The sequence below is a fragment of the Lipotes vexillifer genome, unplaced genomic scaffold (assembly GCF_000442215.2).
Source record: "Lipotes vexillifer unplaced genomic scaffold, Lipotes_vexillifer_v1.1 scaffold92, whole genome shotgun sequence".
Taxonomy (NCBI): Eukaryota; Metazoa; Chordata; class Mammalia; order Artiodactyla; family Lipotidae; genus Lipotes; species Lipotes vexillifer.
In genome coordinates this window covers 1,821,915-1,845,483 of record NW_006786963.1, presented here as the reverse complement: position 1 = coordinate 1,845,483, position 23,569 = coordinate 1,821,915, and the positions used below count along the sequence as shown (strand labels likewise).

Below are 23,569 nucleotides of genomic sequence, written 5' to 3'. Positions count from 1 at the left end.
TATCCATCTGGTACTTCAGTTGTCTTATTTTTACAACATTGGGTCTCTTTACCATGATGGAGTCTTTACACAGTATACATTTGCTTAGAAATACACATTTCTTGGTAGAACTTTTCCCACCCTGAATTATACGTCAGTTTTTATTGATGGACTTTAAAACTGTTTTAAATGTTGTATTTTCTTCTTCGTTTTCTTATTTTCCCTTTCATTTATAAACACACAAAGTTGTGAAATAAACGGTCTCCCCCCATCTCGCTCTCTCTCTCTCTCTCGCTCTGTATCCTGTGTGACGCATTTTTGTGTGTTTTTTTTTAATTATTATTTTAAAACTTTTATTCTGTTAACATTTGCTGAGAAGGCAGAGCAGAGATGCTGCCAGCAGCCACAGTGGTACGGCCAGACTGATGGATCCGTTTATTCCTCTCACCGACCCAGGTCCTGCAGTGCAAAAGAGAGAGAGAAAAGAGAATAGTTACATCTGGCCCACTCTATGTCACAGCTCACAGCTGACTGTGTCAGAGGTAAGACTGGGCCATGTACCAGCATCTCAAAGTCAGAGCACTTATATGCAGCCGAAGAAGCGCTCATGATCTTTTCTAAATCCTTCTCCTTGAGCTATAAGTATTTTAAGGGGTATCTTGTGTGATGGAGGAGTGGTCTTCTCTTTGCCCAACTTCATCCTGCACGCCTTGCTCTGCACAGCACTGCGATGCCAGCACTCATTAAGATTCCAAGCATTGGTGAGGGTCCTTCAGCAGCCAGACATGGGCTCCTCCAGCTGATTCATCACAGCATCTCCATCAATAAACATGGAGTCAATATGTGACTCTCTCCTTTCTCAGGGGGAAGCAGTAATTATTTATTTGTTAATGGGGAGGGGAATTGTTTCAAAGTAACATTTATGGCTGGGTGGCACCTTAGATGCAAGGCAGAAAATAAGTCAACTCATTGTGGAATCTTAAGCAGCATCAGGGGATCATCTGGTTCAAAGTCTTCATTTGACACTTTAAAAATAAAAACTAAAGATAGTAACAACAAAAACACAAAAGTCTAGCAAGGCAGGTCCAAACCAGAAGCAGAACTGAGGCTTGAACTTGCCCAGAATTCATCCTGGAGGGACTGTCTGTGGGTTTTTCAGTGCCACCTGAGTTTTCCCAATGTGGACACGATTTGGAGGATGTGGGTGTAGGAATGGAGAGGAAAGTGGGAAAGGGATTTGTGTGCTGACACAAAGAGAATTGAGGCAGTAAATGTAGGTCAAAAGAGCTTGTCTCCTATGCTTTGCCTTTCTTGTCTCCTATGCTTTGCATTTTCTCCTTTTATATAGTTCTGTTCATTTAGATTCATTACAAGAGAAAAACAGTAGTATTTTTCACACCAAAGACTTTTGAATTTAAGACTGTATGCTTACCAGAGGTAAACCACGCACATATGGTCACCTTATCTTTGATAAAGGAGGCAAGAATATACAATGGAGAAAAGACAGCCTCTTCAATAAGTGGTGCTGGAAAAACTGAACAGCTACATGTAAAAGAATGAAACTAGAACACTCCCTAATACCATACACAAAAATAAACTCAAAATGGATTAAAGACCTAAATGTAAGGCCAGACACTATAAAACTCTTAGAGGAAAACACAGGCAGAACACTCTATGACATAAATCACAGCAAGATCCTTTTTGACCCACCTCCTAGAGAAATGGAAATAAAAACAAAAATAAACAAATGGGACCTAATGAAACTTAAAAGCTTTTGCACAGCAAAGGAAACCATAAACAATACAAAAAGATAACCCTCAGAATGGGAGAAAATATTTGCAAACAAAGCAACTGACAAAGGATTAATCTCCAAATTATACAAGCAGCTTATGCAGCTCAATATCAAAAAAACAAACAACCCAATACAAAAGTGGGCAGAAGACTTAAATAGACATTTCTCCAAAGAAGATATACAGATTGCCAACAAACACATGAAAGAATGCTCAACATCATTAATCATTAGAGAAATGCAAATCAAAACTACAATGAGATATCATCTCACACTGGTCAGAATGGCCATCATCAAAAAATCTACAAACAATAAATGCTGGAGAGGGCGTGGAGAAAAGGGAACCCTCTTGCACTGTTGGTGGGAATGTAAATTGATATAGCCACTATGGAGAACAGTATGGAGGTTCCTTATAAAACTAAAAATAGAACTACCATACGACCCAGCAATCCCACTACTAGGCATATACCCTGAGAAAACCATGATTCAAAAAGATACATGTACTACAATGTTCATTGCAGCTCTATTTACAATAGCCAAGACATGGAAGCAACCTAAGTGTCCATCGACAGAGGAACGGATAAAGAAGATGTGGCACATATATACAATGGAATATTACTCAGCCATAAAAAGAAATGAAATTGAGTTATGTGTAGTGAGGTGGATGGACCTAGAGACTGTCATACAGAGTGAAGTCAGTCAGAAATAGAAAAACAAATACCATATGCTAACACATATATATGGAATCTCAAAAAAAAGAAAAAGGTTCTGAAGAACCTAGGGCAGGACAGGAATAAAGACACAGATGTAGAGAATGGACTTGAGGACATGGGGAGGGGGAAGGGGAAGCTGGGACGAAGTTAGAGAGTGGCATGGACATATATACATTGCCAAATGTAAAATGGATGGCTAGTAGGAAACAGCTGCATAGCACAGGGAGATCAGCTTGATGCTTCATGACCACCTAGAGGGGTGGGTTAGGGAGGGTGGGAGGGAGATGCAAGAGGGAGGAGATACGCAGATATATGTATATGTATAGCTGATTCACTTTGTTATACAGCAGAAACTAACACACCATTGTAAAGCAATTATACTCCAATAAAGATGTTAAAAAAATTAAAATAAATTAAGAAAAAAGACTATGCTTAGACAATGACATTCAAAAGAGAAATTGGTGTCACTGCAATTATGTGTCACTTGGAAGTTTTGAGGGCACATATGGAGATCAATACGTGTGAATGAGTGTGTGTGTGTGTGTGTGTGTGTGTGTGTGTGTGTGTGTTTAAACCTATGATGGTTTGCAAATGCAATGGAAGCATTCTCTGGTATGTAAACGTTTCCAAAATTGTCTACAAACATACCAGATCAGATGTAAAATAACACGGAGAATGTTGAACTCAGAAATGTTTTCCTATCTATGTTTTATGTTAATAATAATAGGAACAACAACAACCAAATACAACCAAGGAACAATTATGTAGCACTTCTTACAAGTACTGTTATAAATGCTTTACAAATACAAGCACACAAGCATGTTATGAGGCAGGTAATCTAGTGAACCCTGATTTACAGTGAGATAAGCGAGGCACAGAGAAGTTAAATCCATCACACGAGTTTACACAGCTAGTAAGCAGAGGAGCTGGGGATCCCTCAGGTGGCTGGCTCCAGAGACTTTGCTGGTCACCACTGCACAGTGAGGTTACACAGTGAAAGGGTGCTGGTGAGTCTGTTGTCAAATATTCGGCAAATAAAATCTGGGTTTGTTTAAAACTGTAGCCCAGAACAAAGAAAACACAGGAAGGCATCCATTATCTTTGAAAAAATGATTTTCATTAGAAGATTTTTCTACTAGAATGCCTTCTTGAGAATATTAAAAATATCCCCTAATATAAAAATATGAATATATACAAAGTTTGAACAGCATAGTTACAGGATAAAATGAGTGTTATTATATGTTGAGCTATGGAAACATAGAATAAACAATGTAAATATTCAATCAATTTAATTTTTCTGAATGGCTGTAGGATCATATTAATAAAAGGCACTGTAGCTACCTTCAGGTTCATGCTTTTCATGAGAAATTAAGGTTCAGGAAGATTTTACATCCTGCACAAAGCACCTGATTAGTAATTGTTGACCAGGCCCTAGTGCTCTGAGTCTTAGCTCAATGTTCTTCCTAACTCACCTCCCCCCTACCCCATTCTTTCTGGCCTTTTGGGACCTTTCAGTTCCTTTAATGGTATCTCCCAAGGGCTTCTTGTGTGATGGCAATGTGTTTCCCTATCATTTTAATTCCTCTTTAGACTTCAGATGTCATGAGCTCTGTGGCACATTTGTTTGGATTAGTGTGTCAGTGATGCTTCCAAAACAAAGTCTACACACAAATTGAGGCCATACAGGGTTAAGCAAGAATGATTTTTGTTTTGCCCTAGGGATAGTATGAAAACAGAAAGTTTTCAAAATGACTCAATTCTGCCTATTTTCTTAATCTCATTTTTAGTGCTGGGACAGGCTAGATTATCTTTCAGACATCTTGGAGCTGAGTGGTACCTGGGGGAGTCTGAAAAGTCTAGTGTTACCATTTCATTTGAAGGGTAGTAAATATTTGAAAAAACAAAAATGCCATCATTGAAAAATATGATATATGCATATATGAACCTAGATAAACATTTCATATATAACGTTCTTGCTAATGTATATACACACATATATATGCAGATACCAAGAGAAGTATATTTTTTATATGCATACTCGTATGTACACATATGATATACACACGTTATAGGTCTTTTAATACACATAACTGAGAATTCACTGTTACTTTCACATGCTATTCTATGTTATACATAGGGAATCCCAGTACAACTGTGCTAATAATCTTTAATTTTATCTCTAATAAAATTATTATTACATATTTGAAATGTATTTTGTGGATCTGTTAAAGATATTTTCATCTCTATCAATTACTATTTATTAAGCGCTCTCATATAGCTATTTGATGTGATTATATGACTTCCTCTTTTCATAACTGGTTTTGAGAAAAAATAAATAGGCTTGAAAAAGTACAAGGGTAAACGGGTGATAGTTGTGGAATCAACACAAATGTGTGTGCAATTACAGACATGTATATGACTGCATAGGAGACTATTTCAGTTAATGGCTATTTCAGGGAAGAATAATCAGCAAAATCATTAATTATGTTTTAGTTCATAGTTATGAAATTTCTGCTTATTTGTGGAAATGCAAATAATAAATCTTATTTCCCACGCCAGATGGCCACGCTCAGCAAGTGCTTTTATATACTGACAGATATAATGAAAGCAAGAGTCTGCAAACATAAATTAGCCTTAAGAATAGATGCGCAAATAGAACCACAATTCAAAAATTGCTACATGTTTTTCATGTAACAGACAAAAATCATATCTTGGTATTTAGCCACATCCTATATGTGTATATGTGTTTACCTAGTAAACATTCAATAAGCGGTAGCATTATCATTATTGTTATCAACGCTAGAAGTCTGGATTACAGAAAGGCATGAAATACCTGAATCAAAGGCATTGGTTTGTGAACTGGGTCAAGGCTTTTAATGTTTGACCTGAAGGTGTGAAATTTAGCTGCCGCAGGATTGGGAATCTTGAGTCAACACACCAGGTCAAGGTTCTCAGCCCCAGGACAGGATGATAGGTGAGACTCTGTATCACGGTCGAAGCCGGACCACACTTTGCCATGACAATGCTTATCAAAGGGAATTTGTGATTAAGGGCAAGATTGATAAAACATCCTGAAATTTCGGGATCTGAGAATTTGGGGGCAAGTCTTTACCCTACAAATCTGATGCAGGATGCTAAACCAACTGATTTGTCTTTCAGTAAAATCTCAATGAAAGGACAAGGTGATTTTTCAGCACCTGCTTTAGAGAGCGTGTGCTTGGAGACACTTTGTGATTCAATGTGGTCAACATTTCTGTTGCTTCTCCTGAATACTTTGAGCTTTTTTCCAGGATTTGGGACCAGATTTATTCAAAATAATCATTAACCACACCCTCAGTGATCACTGGGCATTCCTTCCAGCCACTAAGGTATCCAGGTCATTTATAATTTTATTCCTGTACATAGTTCAGCCATACAAGAAAAGAAGAAGGGCCAGATGAGTTTAAGTTTGAATTCTTCTTAGAATTACTAAGGATTGACTGACTAAAAAGAAAACAAAAATATAAACGATATACAAAACAATTGTTAAGCAAAGGAGACAAATAATCTCCTAAATGTCTCAGTATCTAGATGCCCAGACTGAGGCCCCCCTCAGTGTCCTGGGAGCCATGTTTAAAGGGAAAAAGACTGACTTTGGCGCCACCTGCTATCCACTCTCCGCCAGTACAGCTTTCTCTGCGTGAATGAATCCACTGGAGATGACAGCCTATAATTTCCAGGCTGGAGCAGATTGGAAGAGGGGATATACTAATATTTTCTTTGACCCGTGTGTCTTAGAATTAAATTTGGGTTCCTTCTCCATAATTCTTTATGCATTAGCTCCTCTTTCTATAAAGTGAGTCTTGGGTAAGGCTGAAGTATTCTCACAGTGAAGTGGGATTATCATATTTTTTCCATCAAGACAGCATCAAATATTTTGACTTGCAAAATTTTGAAATTTTAGGCCATTACTTAGAATTTCTTTGAATGACATGAGGAATTTTTCTCATTGGTCTTTGAAAAAAAAAAAAAAATCCTATGCCCTATTTTCCCCTCCACACCAAAGCTCTGTGGTATCACTATGTTCTATTAACACCAGCTACTTAAGATTCAATGTAATTGATAATCATGGCATTGGAGAAGGAAGAAGCGCTGAAGAGAATGGTAGTTTGTACTTCTTGCCCCAAATAATCTTGGTCCTATGTACATATTTTTGGTCACCTCTTCCCTGCTGCATTCTGTGAGGACTTGCTAGCACTGGTCATAAACAAGGTGCTGGCCCTTTCCTGGGTGTAACCAACAAAGTGTCCACAATCTCTGAGGCTCTTCACTGGTAGGCTCTAAGTACCACAAGAATAGGTTCTCACTATTGAGAATGATCTTGGTAGTCTCACCCCTTTGAAACTCAGAGAAGATGACATCTGCATAGGAGACAATTACCAATCCAAGTGGGTGGCCATGAAGATTTATGGAGGGTGGTGTCTGCCAAAGAGATTTTCCCATGACTCTGGTCTGGGGACAGACACTGTTAGGGATTTCTGTTGGTTTTGTGAAGATGACACCTCAGAATTGGCAAATTGTTTGAATCTTAGGGTCCATATCCTGAAGCTTTGAACTGATTGCACTGTCTTTGTAGGGGAAAGTATACAACTTATACTGCCACATGGCTGACGAAGTTATGTGGGGCAGTTGGAGGGCACAAAATCCTGGGATAGCCCAGCAGCCCGGGTATAGTGTAGCAGGGTGAGGGTATATGAAGACCTGGGAGAACGCTCAGGCGGGAGGGGATATTAAATGTTCAAGTGCTTCATTTTAGGAGACGCTGTTCTATCTCCTTTAGCAATATATCTACTTGAACAGCCAAGAAGGCATGGTAAAGTAGACTCTCTGGCTCTTCTGAGAGCCCTGTCATTGGGCATTTCCCAAAGTGCAGCTCTGCAAGAATTAACCATGGGCACTTAAGGAAAGTGAGAGGGGGAATAACTTGCTTAGTTCCAGAGATTTAAAAATGAATAGCTGTCAAAAGCAATATTGGGGTCATGGGTTGGATCAGGGGCTGTTTCTCACAAATGAGAAAGTTCACAATTTGGGAAAAATAGTAGCAAATGTGTTATGGAAATTATTATCACAGATTATCGAAATGAACTAAAGTGTATAAGGCCCCAATGTATTGCTGTAGAATCTTAATTTTAACATACAGAAGGTAATCAGAAATAAGAACCATACCTTTTTGCTTGAAGTGCACGGTGGTGCCAATTTCTAAAAAGGAAACATTTAGCAAAACAAAAACAGGTAAAAAGTTCTGTATCAATTGAGAACAAGCGCAAAGGTCATCTGGTACTCTCCACTGAAAGGAGCATGAGAGGAAGGGTGGGAAGAACACTCTCAGAGGAACATATATGGGTAGAGATGGAAAGAAAGGCACACGGAAAGAGATTGTTTTGTTGGAATAAATGTTGTGCAGTTGGAGGTGGCAAAAACAATTTGCAACTACGAATACCTGATGTAACACGTGATGTGCGCAGACAAGTACAAGAACTCTGAGTATGGCATGTAAAAGTACACTTGACTGCAATTTAGGGGAATGATAGGATGTGTCTGGCCCCCGACCGCATTCTACCATATTGATCCTGGTTTGCTTTACTCAAGTCAATTGCCTTTCTTCTTTTTCTTCTAATACACTCAATCCATTCCAACTTTCAAACCTTTGCACTTGCTGTTTCATCTGCTTGGATTGTTCCTCCCCAGACCTCTGCCTGCCTGGCCTACTCAGTCACTTCATTCAGGTTTCTGCTGAAATGTCAACAACTCAGGAAGGATTTCTCTCATCACCTTCTCAAAAATGGTATCCTCTGTTACTTCCTATTATTTTACCCTGATTTACTAATATTAAGAGCACTGATCAGTACTTGGCATCATGTCATACACTTACTTATTTGCTTGTTCAGAGTTTATCTCCTCTGTTAGAACATACGTGCCATGAAGGCAGCCACAGTGCATGCCTTGTCAACCACTGTATCTCTGGGGCCTAGATAAGAGCCCGGCATGCAGCAGGTACTCAATAAATATTTGTCGAGTGTATAAACAAATCTCAGGGTTGGAAAAGCTTCTATAGGTCAAATACTTGCCTTCCCTTTTAAGTATCCTTATCAATTAAACCACAGTACTTAGATCTTTAGGAGTAAATATGGAACATTTCCGTAGGATACTTTGAATCTCAGGACCAGCCGAATGACTGCTCAGATATAGGAGCCCAAACCATGGCTGCTGGATAGGGATTTTCTTCTCTTTGAAGATCAGCATGTAGCTCTGCATCCCTGAATGGCATGCTTTCACTAAGTGACTTGGGCTCTCAAGCCAAAGAGAAGCTTTTGGTTTGGACATCCAGTCTCCTCACTGTCCTGCTTGAAACTTGTTTATGCTTTCTTATGGCTTCCGGGATAAAGGCTAACATCCCTAGCATGACATCCATGGCTCTGCCCTTTCACCCCTCCAGCCTCATCAATGTTTATCATCTCTGCATTCCAGCCCACAAGCCGTCTTGATGCTCCATGGTACCATGTTTTCTCTGCTGTGGGGCCTATGGCCTAATGATATCTCTGCTAGGAATCCTGCTCGTCATTCAAACTTCAGTTACAAATTCCACAGAGATGTCTTCCTTTGACTCCTTGGTAAAATTATGTCCCTTTGTTATAAGCTCTGTTCTCCTTCATAACACTCATCTCAGTTTTAATTTCAAATGCATTTGTCTGAGGTTTTGATTAATGCTTATCTTCACTAATGAACTTTGAGTTCCATGGAAGCAGAGGCTGAGTCTGTTACTGTTCCCTGTTTAGCACAGCAAATGCATGACGGCACTCTGAGTGCAAAACGGGCCAAAACAGAACAGGCAGAATCACTGAAGTATGAGAAAAATAAAGCTATGCCAGGCATCCTCCTAACAGAGGATCTGAGACTCTGTTAAGACAACAGAGAATCTGAGTAGCTGAACTCTTTATTCTCTGATTTAGCACAAAGGGGTCAGATCTTCAGAATCATGTCTGCAAAGTTTCTGAGGTTCAGAGCAATCTACTAAGCCTCTCCCTCCCCGATTTCCCATTTGCCCGTCCAAAGGAGACCACAACGAGAAGCTCTCAAACAGCACGGTGTTTTCTAGCATTCTTATGATGCCAAGAAGAAGGGCACAATTATCCTAGTGTCTGAAGTCTTGAAAATGTTTGGCTACAACTCAGTGTTAGCAAAACTAGTATTAGCTGGACTGTGTGTGCATCTAAGGACAGTTTCCCTAAACTGGTCAGGTGTGGAGTGGGGGCTGCTGGGGAGCCCCGTGTGAATGTTCTTTTATACCATGAGTGCCGGTGCACTTCCGAAGACACTCAAGGCCATCGGCACCTGCCCTTCTATCCTTGAAGAGTTAGTCCATTACTTGTAGCAGGATGGAAGTCCATTCAGAAGCCTGGAGCAAGATTTCTGCTCCTCTCCTAGCAGAAGCCAGCAACTGATGTCTCTGTCACCTTAGAAGTGAAGCAAGATTCTATCAAGATATAAAACGCCAGTCTCCACCTGTTGACCACACTGATCATCGGACCACTAACATTTCAATTGTATATTAAACACGCTGACACCTGTTTTCTTTCATAATACCTGATCTCACCACTTTTCTTTGAAATCAGCCTATCACCTTAAAATTTGTGGAAAAGGCACTGTAGAGAATTGCTTATCATGATATGAGGAAACTGAGGCCCAGAGAGGCTAATCAGTTCTCCAAGGTCACACAAACAGCAAGAGGCAGAGCTGAGACTAAAGTTCAGGGCTCCCAGTTCTCCAGCCAGAACTGAACATTATTCACTATACCCCTCTAGAATTTTTGTGACAGCAAAGCTGAGTAAGCATAGCCTACATAACTCTAGGGTTATCTAACACTGGGACATTTAAGTGACTCAGTATCGACTGGGGAAAGTTTGGCTCTGCTCTGTGCAAAGTACAACTTCTTTCTTTGGTCAAGCCTTTTGGTTTATCATTCTTCAGAATTTAGAAGGACCTCTCAAGGTCACAAAGTGATGCTTTTCACCCAAAGGGGCTTAGATCCATGATGGAATCATCTTCATGTAAAGAACACTTGTTTTTCCCTGCTCCATCCCAGGCCTCATGGAATAATTCCAAGCAATTGTTCAGGAACCTGGGCAGGCAGGGAAACCAATAGTTCTGCTTAAGCTATAAATTATCACTTCATTTCTCTTTGCCTCAGTTTCATCAACTGTAAAATAAGTTTAATCAAATGCTTCTTATACATTTATTCTATCGGTTAAATTAATTATCATACTATGCTTAGAATGCTGCCAGACACATAGTAAATGCTCAATAAATAAGAGTTGTTGTCAGGTTTATGGTAAAAATCCCTTCTAGGAAAGATTGTCAGTTAAACTTTGGCGGAAAAAGAGAACAACAGATCTTAAAAGTAAGCCATAGCAGTACAGTTTCAAAAAAAATTTCTTTTTAAAAATCTGCAACACTATGGATGAACAAAACAAGATGATGCTAGCACACTGAAGTGATAGGGAATCAGGCTCATTAGGCAGCAGTTTGGTCAGGAGAAAACTAGCAATGGGTTAACCAGTCACTGGCACAGGCTTGGGCAAAAGTTTATATGTCCTAAATGGATTTCTTAGGGAACAGACACTCCCCTACTAATCAATTAAAAAGAGTTCAACAAAAAAAATTAAAAACATTGCTCAAGTACTACACTCTATGAAGAAAATGTCACAAAAATTCAGATAAAAATATACACTTGTTTAAAATATCTTTAAAAAGCAAACTAGCTTACCAGTTAAATTTTAGGAAGTCTTCCCTATTGCAATAAATGAACTAGTTTGTGAAATACTAATGATCTTAACGCTTGGAATTCCATTTGTACTTAGAAAAAGGAAACAGAGTGCTTATTTTGTACAATTATTTCCTACTCATCCTCTTCTGTTGGAATAGAACATTCTCTTTTGAGGAGCAAAATTCCGCACTTTTTTGAGCGGGGCTCTTTGAAAACTTGGTTGTATGCTGCCATCTTGTGGTAATACTAAGACATGTTCCTTTGCGCCTTCTAAAGTAAATCACCTTTGTCCACGAGGTAGTAGTGAGATTTTTTGAGCGGGGCTCTTTGAAAACTTGGTTGTATGCTGCCATCTTGTGGTAATACTAAGACATGTTCCTTTGCGCCTTCTAAAGTAAATCACCTTTGTCCACGAGGTGGCAGTAGTGAGAAAAAATTTTTTTTTTTTTTTTTTTTTTTTTTTTTTTTTTTTCCAGAGCAGGCATGAAATGTTATTTGCAAAAAGGAGTCTTTCATATTATAGGCAAGAAAAAAATTTCTTTTTGGTCCCTAACAACTGACAATTATTCTTTCTTTTCCGACGTGAAGGCAATCTCATGTTCTTGAGTAAAATTGCCTTGCCAGGGATACCAATTCGGTAGGGATTCCCTGGACATACCCATTAGAATATACCTGAAACCTGCAATTTTTATGCCTCTCAAAGACTTCTCTCCACACGTCTATCTTGCTTTAGCAAATACACTTAAAAAGTAAGCATGGCAGTGCCAGTCTAAATAGTAAAATAAGATAAATCTGCTGCAGCCATACAATGGACAAAATTTGGGGGGGGTTCTAGTACAGAGACAGTTCTAGACTTCCGTGGAAGTATTATTGTCATATGCTTAGATCTCAGCTCCTGATGAAGGCGTACAAGGAGGCAATGGGAAAAATAATTTAATACTAGAAAAAGCAAGTGCCTTGACAAATTTATTTATGCTAATCTGTCTTTGACTTTTGACTTTCAGATTCTTTACAACCAGCTGTGTTATACAAACATGCAGCATCAGAAAGAGCTGACTGGACTTTTCTTATTGGCATAGACAATGTCTTCCTTGTTCACTACTGTAGCCTCAGCTCACTATTTCTCTAGCACAGAGTATGTGTTCAATAGATTTGCTGAATAAGTGTCTGAGTACATAAATGAATAAATGAATGAGTGACTGAGTGAATGAATTAATCAACCAATACCTTAAGAGCTGCCCTCCCTAAGATTCTAGGTAGGGGGGAATTTTATTCTCTGAAACCACTATGCCTTAACACAAAGGCAAAATGATTGTTGGGAATTCACAGTCATTTAAAGAACCACATGGGGCTGGGAGGTCCTTTCATTAGTCCCCAAATCCCTGGCAGGTAGAAAATTTTCTGGAGGGCTAAGCTTTATTTAAGAACTCATGAAATTTAAACCTTAGAAAATAAAAACCCAAGATGTTCTTTTGTTCAAAGGCCAGAAGATTTAGTCTTTCCTCTCATCTGCCATTATGTAGTATAATTAGGTCTCTCTCTCTCTCTCTCTCTCTCTCTCTCTCTCTCTCTCTCTCTCTCTCTGTAATTAGAGTGAGTGTTGTGAAGGTGAGGGATGCTTCACTGGAAGCTCTAGAGTTTACAGTTTGGTAACTCCCTTAGTACCTGAGGAAATTTCCATATCTATATTTATGAGCTGTTTGGGCATTTTGCCTTCTTTGAATTTTATCTGGGAGAGGAGGTGAGGGTACAACGAATCCACGAGGAGAATAATTGATTTTCAGTACTTTGACTCTTGACAACGTATCTCTAATCCTATGCTTATAAGCATTCATTCTAATTCACAGGTAGGATACGTAGAGTTTAGCGGTTTATACTGTTCATGCAATTGTTCTAATTCCAGGGTATTTACTTGAACATAAATGGCTCACTTTTCAATACACCACAGCCATTGGAGCGAGGAGACATTCTCTGTTGCATATGGCACAACTCTTTCTATGAGGCCAATCTTCTGATATGTCCCAGGTTTTGAAAATGACATGTTAAAGGACTTAAAATAACTAATTGCACTGTTTTTCTGGGCCAGAATTAATAAGGGTGTATGTTCAGGGGAGACGGAGGGTCCAAATTCAACACAGATTTTATCCTCCAGTTGCCTGGGAAAAGTAAGAGAGGGACAGAGTTCAAATCATTAAGAAATTTAATGAAATTAATGTATAAGAATATTTGATGTGATGCTGCTTCTTCCCTCACTGATGTTGAGGACCTGAAGCATGACATTTGTTAAGTGTCCTCCATGGGAATTTATGATTTTTTGTGCTCTTTTGTTTTTTTGTCTGGTTTTGAAAAATAAAACTTTTTTTTTAATATAGTAGCTTAAAAGGGGGACATTTTTATTAATTCAATTTTCAAAGCCACACTCTGAAAGTTAATTTCTTTCTCAATGGTTTCTCTGCTCTACCTGGAGGCTTTAGGGGTTAGCATTTCTACTTACAAGTATTATTTTCCTTTTTACATAGGAAAAAGATATGCCTATGATTTCTATTTGGATTGTTAGAGTTTTAAATTTTCTCTTTTACTATTTTCATGTTTTATAAACCCTAATGCCTAGTACTTCTAGAGTAATGTGCTCTGAGAATCACAGTAATCATTCTGCATCTAGTTCAGGGGAAAAGCCAAAATACAGAAATGGTTCTAAGAGTCAACATTTAAGATTATTCCTGTTTTCTTAGTTATTTCATAGGTTGATCATTATCCTGACTACTAGGAAAATACATCAAACTGGCTGGGAAAACTAAAAAGTCTTAACATGTCATCAATATGTGAGAAGGGAAGTTGGCCTCCCCTTTAGCTAGATTTGGGTCAGAAAGGAATCCTACATTTACTTGACTTTCAAATGCTCCTAGGGGCTTTTCCTCTTTGAGTTGACTGTGACCAGGAATGAACTTCAGATGTTTGATGCTGTTTTGGAGTGAATCAGAGATATGAATGATTTACCAAGTTTTTTGCCACCCTAGACATACGGTGAGAGCTCCGTGGTGAATGAATGAGTAAATCCAAATCAAAACTAATGCTGACATAATTTCTCATTATATGGTAAAATAATTGAGACTCATTCCTTATTCTCATCAATTAGTGAACCAACCCTCTACTAACTAAACATTCGATACTAAAGAGAATTGGAGAAAATATTTTTACAATAAAAGGTCATTTCATTCAAAAAAGACAAATTTGTATTAATACCCCAATTTAGAGAGAGAGCGTAGGAGGACCCACATCTGAAAGCAGGACTCTTACTGGAAATCCTGGAGGTGACACAAGGGAAATCTCTTGTAAAACGAGTCAGGTTTGACTTAGGACCTGGAAGAGTTGAGAGAGCACTTGTGCCTGTGGAGAGAGCACTGGCTTGGGGGCAGGAACACTGCTTCTGGACCTGCCTCTTCTGTGACCTTGAGCAAGCCACAGGAACAGGCCCAGCCTCAGAGAGGGCAGAAAAAGGAGAACGGGTTAGGTGTTTTAACCTGAATATTTCATAGTACACTGACAGCTCCAACATTCAGATGAAACATTTGTTTATATCATTATTAATGGTGCTATCTCTGGGGAGAGAGATTATATATAATCTTTATTTTCTTCTTTATAGCTTCATATATTTTCATATTCTTCCATAATGAGAATACATAACATTTATTATCAGAATGGAAAACTATTTATAAAAACAAATCAATGCATTTTTTTTAAAAACCTCTAAATCTGGGGAAAAGAAAATAATCAATTTCTGATTCTTTAGCTTTGCGTTGACATCAATACAAAGAGAATGAATGTTTTCCTCCACTTTTTAGTTGGCTGGTATCATACAGTAAAACTAAAGAGAAGCTAAGATAGGTGAGGTCTAACTTCTATAAGGAACATCGTCTTTACAGCATGAAGTGACAATGCAATTAGAAATGTAATATATGGGTTTATGAGGTCCTTCTGACTGCACGCTTGAAGTAATTGCCCTGTAGAGTGAGTAGAGATGCACGAATTAACTTTAACTGCTACGGGCTCTGCTCAGTTGTGATATGGATGGTTCCAGAGAGTGCAGACTCACTAAGCACTTCTGACATAAAGAGAGGGTTTCATTAAGTCTCTTACAGCAAAGTCAGCTTTCGCAAATCCTGCAGATTTCTTATTTAGCCTGAGAGGTTTAATTTTTAATAATCAGTGAATTAAAATGTTAGAGAATGCCCAATGGGCTAAGTTTAATAAAGGAGTTTCCCTGGGCCACTCCACCTGAAAATATGCATAAGATAGAAAAACTCCAGAAGCAAATTTGTTTGAATCAGCTATCAGTAAGGTATTAGGGCCAGACATGAACCTTCTGTCTTAAAGAAGAAATAAGTGCTTCTGCCCTTGTGCCTGGAACACGCCCATTGCACCTGTGGGTAAAATCTTGGCCTTTGCCGCTCGATGGAATTAAAGAACAGTCATCTCATTTCATAAAGAGCTATCTCCCAGCCCCGAATCTACTTATTGTTGGGGCAAAGTAGATTATATTTTCCGTGTTTAAAAATATACATTTTATGTATATTTGAAGCCTTTTGTGCCTTCATGTATTTAACTTGCTAAAAAAGGATTTTAAAAGTACAGGTTTGGGTAGGTCTCTAGAGATTTTCCTCCTGTCTGGTTTTCTTTCTCTCTACTTCTATGCTCTAAATTGTGAATTGCAGATCCGTTTTAGAATACATTTTAGATTTAAATTCTAAAGGATTCAAGATGGTCTTTAATCCATGTAATATGTGTTTTCATTTTGCAAGTTTCAAAATCAAAAATATTCAAATACCATGAAACAAGGTAACTAGCCTATGGCATTTGAATGCAGAGATAACAAGTGAATTTGTGAGATTTCCTGGGATTTTAAGGCTCTTGGAAATAAGGGATTATTTATTGGAAATAAGGGAAGATAAGGGGTTAAAAAAAGGTGGTATGCTCAGAGTTACCCTAGGGCCTGCATCTGCGGCACTGACCACCGCAGGGCAGAACTTGGTGAAGGCGGTTCTCGGTTCTGCTCTGGGCCTTTCGCAGTGACTGTACTACTTGGAGCACCAGGATGCCTCAGTGATTTATCTGTCATAAAAAGGTGGTATGCTCAGAGTTACCCTAGGGCCTGCATCTGCGGCACTGACCACCGCAGGGCAGAACTTGGTGAAGGCGGTTCTCGGTTCTGCTCTGGGCCTTTCGCAGTGACTGTACTACTTGGAGCCCCAGACTGCCTCAGTGATTTATCTGTCATTCCTGCTGTGTCACCGACTCCAAACATAGCATCATCGCCAGGTTCTAGAGCAGCTCCTGGAAAACGCAAATGGCTCCATACGACCTGACCGTTCCTACAACTAAAATAAAAACCTACTATCAAACCTCCTTGTTGAGAGGCTGAAAGTTTTCTCTAGATGTTCTGCTAGATAATAGGCTCTCAGCATTCTCCAGAAAACTCACCTCTATAACACCACCTACCATACAGTATACACTATCCGTACATATCTGTACAATCAGGCTGATGGGTGCTGTTTCTTGTCTTAAATGTGTAACAGGGGTAGAAATGCCCATCTCCTCTCTTTTAACTCCACTGGTTTATCACTTTTCTTTTAAACAGGCCAGATGCAAACAAGGAAAAGTAAGAAACTATTAGGGAAAAATGTATTTTTTTTTCAGATTTTAGAAATTCATTAGACCATATTGTTCAGCTCTCTCTGGATTCTAGACCTCTGCATTCCTGGGATGTTCTGCTCTTCTCTCCCTTCTCTCCTTTCTGCCTTAATTTTGAACTTCACTTTCACCTGGAAGCCTCTCTGACCAGTCCAGGTTAGATAAGGTGCCCCGGTTCTGTGCTCTCCATATACAACACAGGTTTCCTCAACTTAGCAAAGTTTCCTGTGATTGCTTAATTCATCTGATCTACTGGCCCGGCTGGTCTGTAAGCTCTATTAGTGCTGAGGCTGTGTCTGGCTTGCTCTCCACAGTGTTTCCCAAGATCCAGATGAGAGCTTGGCACATAAAAAGTACTAGGATAATACTTTTTTTTTTTTTGAGGGAATGAATAGTGTAATCAAAATATCATGTATTGTTAAATAAACTTCATCTGGGCCAGAAACTAGTGTGCACTGCCCATTGAGAATGAAGTTTATCTCTTGTGCTCCTCATGGTTAGAAATCAGAGGAAAAGAAAACATGGACTCTAAAAGGAACTTTACAAAGCAAAAGCAAGTGGAGAGTACATCTAAATGCAGAATAAGTGACACTATTCATTAAATGATAGAATGGGAGGGCTGATCCTTAGGGAAGACCAACCTCCAATGCATGAGAGCATGCCATCTTTTTCAGCACTGCAACACGAAGTAAGCAGCTTTCAAAAATGAACTTACCTGTATTCAGGAACTCCAGGGAAGAAAATAGAACAAATCTCCCAAGTTACTCTCTAACTTGCGATTCAACAAAGAGAAGTGCAAGCTACTGCTTTTCCTTCTTTCTTTCCTTTTTTTCTTAGTTGCTTCTGCCCTCCAAACATTCACATGGACAATTGAGAAAGCACTTTAGAATGGCCAAGAAACTTTCCAACATAGAACATGGCTGGGGATGCTTGGTGCCGTGCGGGCTAAAGGGGATGGGATGATGCACAGAATGGGTGCTCAGCCAAGGCACAGTTATCTCTTACTCCTTTTTTTTTTTTTTTTTAATCTTTTGAAGGCACAGGATGCTACTGTTGCCCCAAACAATATCCTCTTAGGCAGTTAAAAGTCATACCGGAACTGCAAGGTTTGGAAGGTGAGTGGTTGAGGCAGAATCTCCCTTGTGAGTATGGGGCAGATAGAGTAGAATGGACTGATAGCTGTGATTTACAGCAAAGATACTCTGTTAATGGTAATGTCCAGGTATTGAAACGTACACATGTGTTACAGAGATGTCGGAAGCGTTTTCTTTTACAATCAGCATTGTGATGAGTAAAATAGTGCAGTAAACTATGGCTGTGCTTGACTCCCCAGGGTCCAATTAGGAAGCATGATAAATGACTTGTAAGGTCTCTCCCCCTACTGATTTGCGGTGGCTATAGCTGACAATTCTCAGTGGAGTCCTAGTGAGTGGTCTGCCTACTCCCATCATATATATCTGTGGACAAATGAACACCTTAAGTTGGAATTCCAAACTCATTATGTCATGCTGTGTTCTGACTTGGCAGGTGTGTTTCTTCACCACAGTATACAAGAGGAGATGTAAGGTGGGACTCCTTAAGCTGATTTTTTTTCCCTTATGGAAGTGCTTGTTTAATTTAATACCTACAAATGACTTGTGATGATGAAAGAACATTGTGGGGACGGAGTGACTGTATAAGAGAAGTTGTTACTAAGGTTAATTTGTATCTTGCCTCTTCAGAAGTAGATGTTTCCTCCAGATAGATGGGATAATTAATGGCTTTGTGGTGCTTGCATGGCTGGTAACCATTGTTTAGAAGTGAATGTTAACAACATCAAAACTTTTTGTATGGTTTTATTAGAAGGATGTCAAAGAGAGAGTGTATGCATAATGCAAGGTGAATATGGTGGAAAATGTAGAGAAAAAGAAGATCAAGAAATACAGATAACAGGAATAAGAATTTCAGGTGAAAAGGAAAGAGGGAGCCATGGGGCAGACGAAAATTAAAGATTATACTTTTTTGCAGGGCTATACTATGAAATTTGTCAGGGGCTGAGACTGCATTGATGATTGAATTCTTGGAAGAATATGTATTCTTTCTTTTTTAACTCTTAAGTAGTGCCACTTCCTTTAAGGACTCTTGATCCGTATCATGTCTCTGAACCTAGAGCGAAGCTTCCAGTGAAAGGACCTCTTTCCTGGCTACACCCAGCAACGCTCCTCACAGCACATTGCTACCTCCTGCTAAATGTCACACTCTGGCAAACATCGAGGCGAGCTCTCTAAAGACCAGAGGGACCTGCATCAGCATTTTCTGTCCATTCAGGATCCTGGTCTTCTCACCCTTTGGGGCAGCATGCTAACATTTTCTGCTGCAAATCTCACTGAGCTCTTCTTAGGCAGCTTTCTTCCTTTTAATTAAAAAGACAAGACTGCCAATTACTCAAACTTAATCCCAACACGTAATTGTTACTTTGAAAGATATTTTTTTCTCATAAAGCTCATAGAAGAGAAATATTTCCATCAAATTAAAATTTAGTGGGAGCTTCGGGCCTCCCTGGTGGCGCAGTGGTTGAGAGTCCGCCTGCCGATGCAGGGGATACGGGTTCGTGCCCCGGTCTGGGAGGATCCCACATGCCGCGTAGCGGCTGGGCCCGTGAGCCGCGTAGCGGCTGGGCCTGTGAGCCGTGGCCGCTGAGCTTGCGCGTCCGGCAACGGGAAGGGCCACGACAGTGAGAGGCCCACATATCGCAAAAAAAAAAAAAAAAAATTTAGTGGGAGCTTGGATTTAAAAAAAAATATTCATCTTCAAGTCCCTGCTGGCTCTAGAAATCTAAATAGCACAGCAAGGCATAAATACAGGGAGATCACCAGGAAAGGCTGACTGATGTAGGCAGATCCAGACTAGGAAAATAGGAAAAGACATCAGAAAAGAGTCCCAGGGCTAAAAATTCTCCTTCCTTTAAATTGACACTGTAGGATTTTTAGCCATTTAGCTTGAAGCTAAATGTAAATTCTGAGAGAGGTAACACTTCCAAGCTTCTGTTGGACATTTAAATAAGAGCGTGACTAAATTTCAGAATTATTCTTGCTAGAAAATTTTAACAGGGAGAGAACAAGAGCCGTTTAGGAAACAGGGCAGAAGGAAGAATGAAAAGGTGAAAGAGCAAAACACAGAAGTGGATTCAACAGAGAGAAGTGCTTGTTACAACTGGGTCTAAATCAGTGGTTTGGGCTAATACCTATTACAGTTGGGTCTAAATCGTTGAATTGGCTGGTGAGGTATTGATTCTAGGTGAAGGACTGGCACAACTACCCCACTTGGGACAGGCCGGGAGGAAGTCAGACTCCTGTTCCCATTAAAGGAGTCAGAGGGTGGTTGTCAGGTATTCATGTCAGCTCTTAATCATCTTCATTGTATTAAACAGGACCCATGATTCTGCTGTAAATTTGTGTTGACGTGGCTACCTAAGTTCTATTAAAAAAAAACAAGACCCTTGTTTCCATCACCTAGTGGGAAAGGAGAAATGTACTTAAACACTGAAGCCTTTCCTAGGACATGCTTTTACACCTTTGAGCGGAGAAAAAGGGCAGGTTCTTTAGACTGATCATTATGGATTAGTCTGACAGGTGGCAATGTGCATACGGGCATCCACAGCAAGTGCATGAGTGTATGAGTGTGTGTCACACAGTAGGGAACTGTGCAGCTGGCAGCTCCTCTTAAGTGTAGTATTATGATGGTGGTGAAAAATAATGAAAAGTCTTCTTTATCTGACCTTGGGATACTTCTCTATTTAAACTCGTTAGCAGTGTGGGCATTTCAGACATCCCTAGAATCCAAAATACGTCAAACTATAATGAAGCCAAACCGAACTTTTATCTAACTAGTATCCAGGCAACGTGATACATAAGTACATCTTTAACTATAAGTACATCTTTAAAAATTATAAGACATGTGTGTATCTGAATATGATCATTTTGCATTCAATATGCTTTCTTTCTAGGAAATTGAAGCTCTATTTTATATATTATTTAAAAACACCATTTGAGCTTGTAGGCATGAAAAATATAATTTCTTTCCCATTTCACAGTTGGAAAAACTGAATTAAAGAGAACAATGCTAGTAATTATCCATGATTAATAGAGGTGTGTATGTAAATCAGCCCGAATAAGTGTGTGAAATTAGATGTGCCGATGCCAGAGAGCTCTGCTCATGTTTTTTAAAGATGGAAGCTTTCAAATCTCTGCGTGAGTTGGGCATACAACTCTGTGTGTTGAGTGGGTCTGGAAATGGACTTTGTAAAAGTGTATGGATTGTAAGGCAACTGTATCATATAAGAATTATAATACATAAAATAAATTAGATGAGTGTTTAAAATTCATTAGACAGGTATATCTAATACATATCTAATGACCATGAATGCATACATAATGGTTATTTATAATGTACTATAGATTTATATATGTGCCTGGGTGCAGCAAGGAGTAGATTGGAATTTGGGTGTACTCTGATGATTAAAAGTGTAGGAGAAGGTGCATGTTAGTTTCCTAGGGGTGTAGGGACTAATTGGATTAATACATGCAAAAGCCCTTAGAACTCTATTACATGAGAAGCCTACTGTCTATGTTAGCTATTATTATTATTATTATTAATATTACCATTTTTATTAGACAAGGTAAAACTGCCGTTATAATAAGGAGCTGAAAAGAAGCATTCTCTCCTTGATCCCTGGGATAATATCCTACAGAAAATAAATGAAGCTGTAGGGATATAGTCCAGCCACCTTCACAGCATGGGGTCTTTGTAGGATTTTTCTCCCTGTTTTCCTTCCTTGCCAGTGGAGTCTGATTTGAGAACCCATTCCTGGGAGTGCCAGCTGAGGACAGGTACATCTCCTCTTTCTAGAGATAGAATCTGGCTGTTCAGATGCCAGGCACACCCATAGCAACACCAGTCTCCCTGTGGGCCAGGAGGAGTGCAGATTTCTGCAAGCCTGGTTTGTTTGTGGACATTAATTTTTTTTTTTAACTTTAATTGTGGGGCGTGTTTTGTTTTCAGAGTGAGCTTTAGACAGCTGTATTAATCAGGCAAACCCAGCCATGCACAATGTGTTTTATCAATGGAAAAACAGGAACGGAATGACAAGCAGCTGTGAACAAACCCAGTGCAGTGCCTGAACCTGGAAGATAATCTCAAACATTTCCCAAACCTACTAGCCACACGGGGTTAGTGAATGGAAAGGCTGTTCACTTGGAATAAATAATCAGATAGGAAGCAAACAGGGTAGACAGATTCCAGGGTTATTAATTTTTTTTTTTTTTAAGTGGCAGCAATTGTGGCCAGAGAGCCTTGGGCTTGAGGGAATTCTTCACTTGAGGGTGATAAACACACAACGGTGGTTTGTTCTTGTCCTTTTCTCTTCTTTCCCTTTATTTTTACTTCGGGAGGCTGGTTTCATCACCTTATTCTGCACCTGCGGTCCTTCTAAATGTGAGAGCATCTCTGGTGCACGTCCGTCATGAGGGGCTGTGCATGGGGAGGAGACGGGAGCAATGTTACCCGATTCTCAGTATTCAGAGCCCTCAGGAAATGATTTGAGACTAACAAAGTGAGAAAAGTTCCCTCAGACATTTAGAGCTGGCTCTTTCCTCATTTTACAATTCAGTGGATTTTCTGCAGCGATGTAGTCAGGGGTAGTTATGCAAATATATGCAATTCAGGACTCATTTCAGAATAAATAAACCTAAATTAAAATTAATGGAAAAAACACCTATTAGATAAAAAAATGGCACACTATTTTATTATTTATTTATTTATTTATTTATCTTTTAACTTAAGGAGCAGGGAAGCACCCTGATTTTTTTGTTTTGTTTTGTTTTTGGCATAAGAGGAAAGGAAGTTTGAAAATTTCTGATTGGCCGCAGACAATACAAATTATCCTTTGGTGTAATTCCAGTATAATTATTATCACTGCAGAAAATCAAGCAATGTGATGAAGGAAACCCAAGGGAAACACATTTGATTTACTGAGCCTTGTTTTTTTTTAATCACAGCTTGAAGAGGTTTAGGACTGCACTCCTGCTGCAACTCTGCTGTTTATCCCCAGTCACCTTGATGGGCCATGTAGAGAGGGGGTAGGAGGGGAGACCCTCCAAAGAGAGATATTAACAATGAAGCAGCTGAAATTAAACATGTGTTCCTGTTATTGGAAAGTAGGAGGGAAAGTTCTCTTTTTTTACGACGACGGGAGGAGAGAAAAGGAGCTTGGGGACTTTCTCCTACTTTCAAAACACCTTATGGAAATTAATTGGCTCCAAATCCTTCAAGCCATTTGCATCAACCATCTGCTTATAGACATCTTCACACTTTAGGAGGGAAAGGTAGGACTGCACGTAGAATATGACAATATATAATACTTAATTAAAGGAAGGTGTCTCGTGTTATAGTTATGACCACAGTGAGGCAGTCAGCTTTTCTTAGATATTTCGGTACACAAGGGGCACTATAAAAAGGGTTAAGGATCCCACATGTTAGTATTATTTTCCATGGGCTGCCATCTTGATTGGAAAGAAGAGAAGAAAACAGATTTGATTCTAGAAAGTAAAAGTCCTTGTA

At 39.3% G+C, this 23,569-nt stretch overlaps 1 protein-coding gene across 1 annotated transcript in view; it reads right to left on the bottom strand.

The window, feature by feature from the left end:
- Positions 1–321: 321 nt before the first annotated feature.
- Positions 322–23,569, bottom strand: part of LSAMP (limbic system associated membrane protein) — a 660,871-nt gene continuing 637,623 nt past the window's right edge. Inside the window, exon 7 of the mRNA XM_007459652.1 lies at positions 322–438. Within this exon, the coding sequence (XP_007459714.1) occupies positions 341–438 (98 nt within the window). The 3' untranslated portion in view covers positions 322–340. The remainder of the gene's footprint in view (positions 439–23,569) is intronic.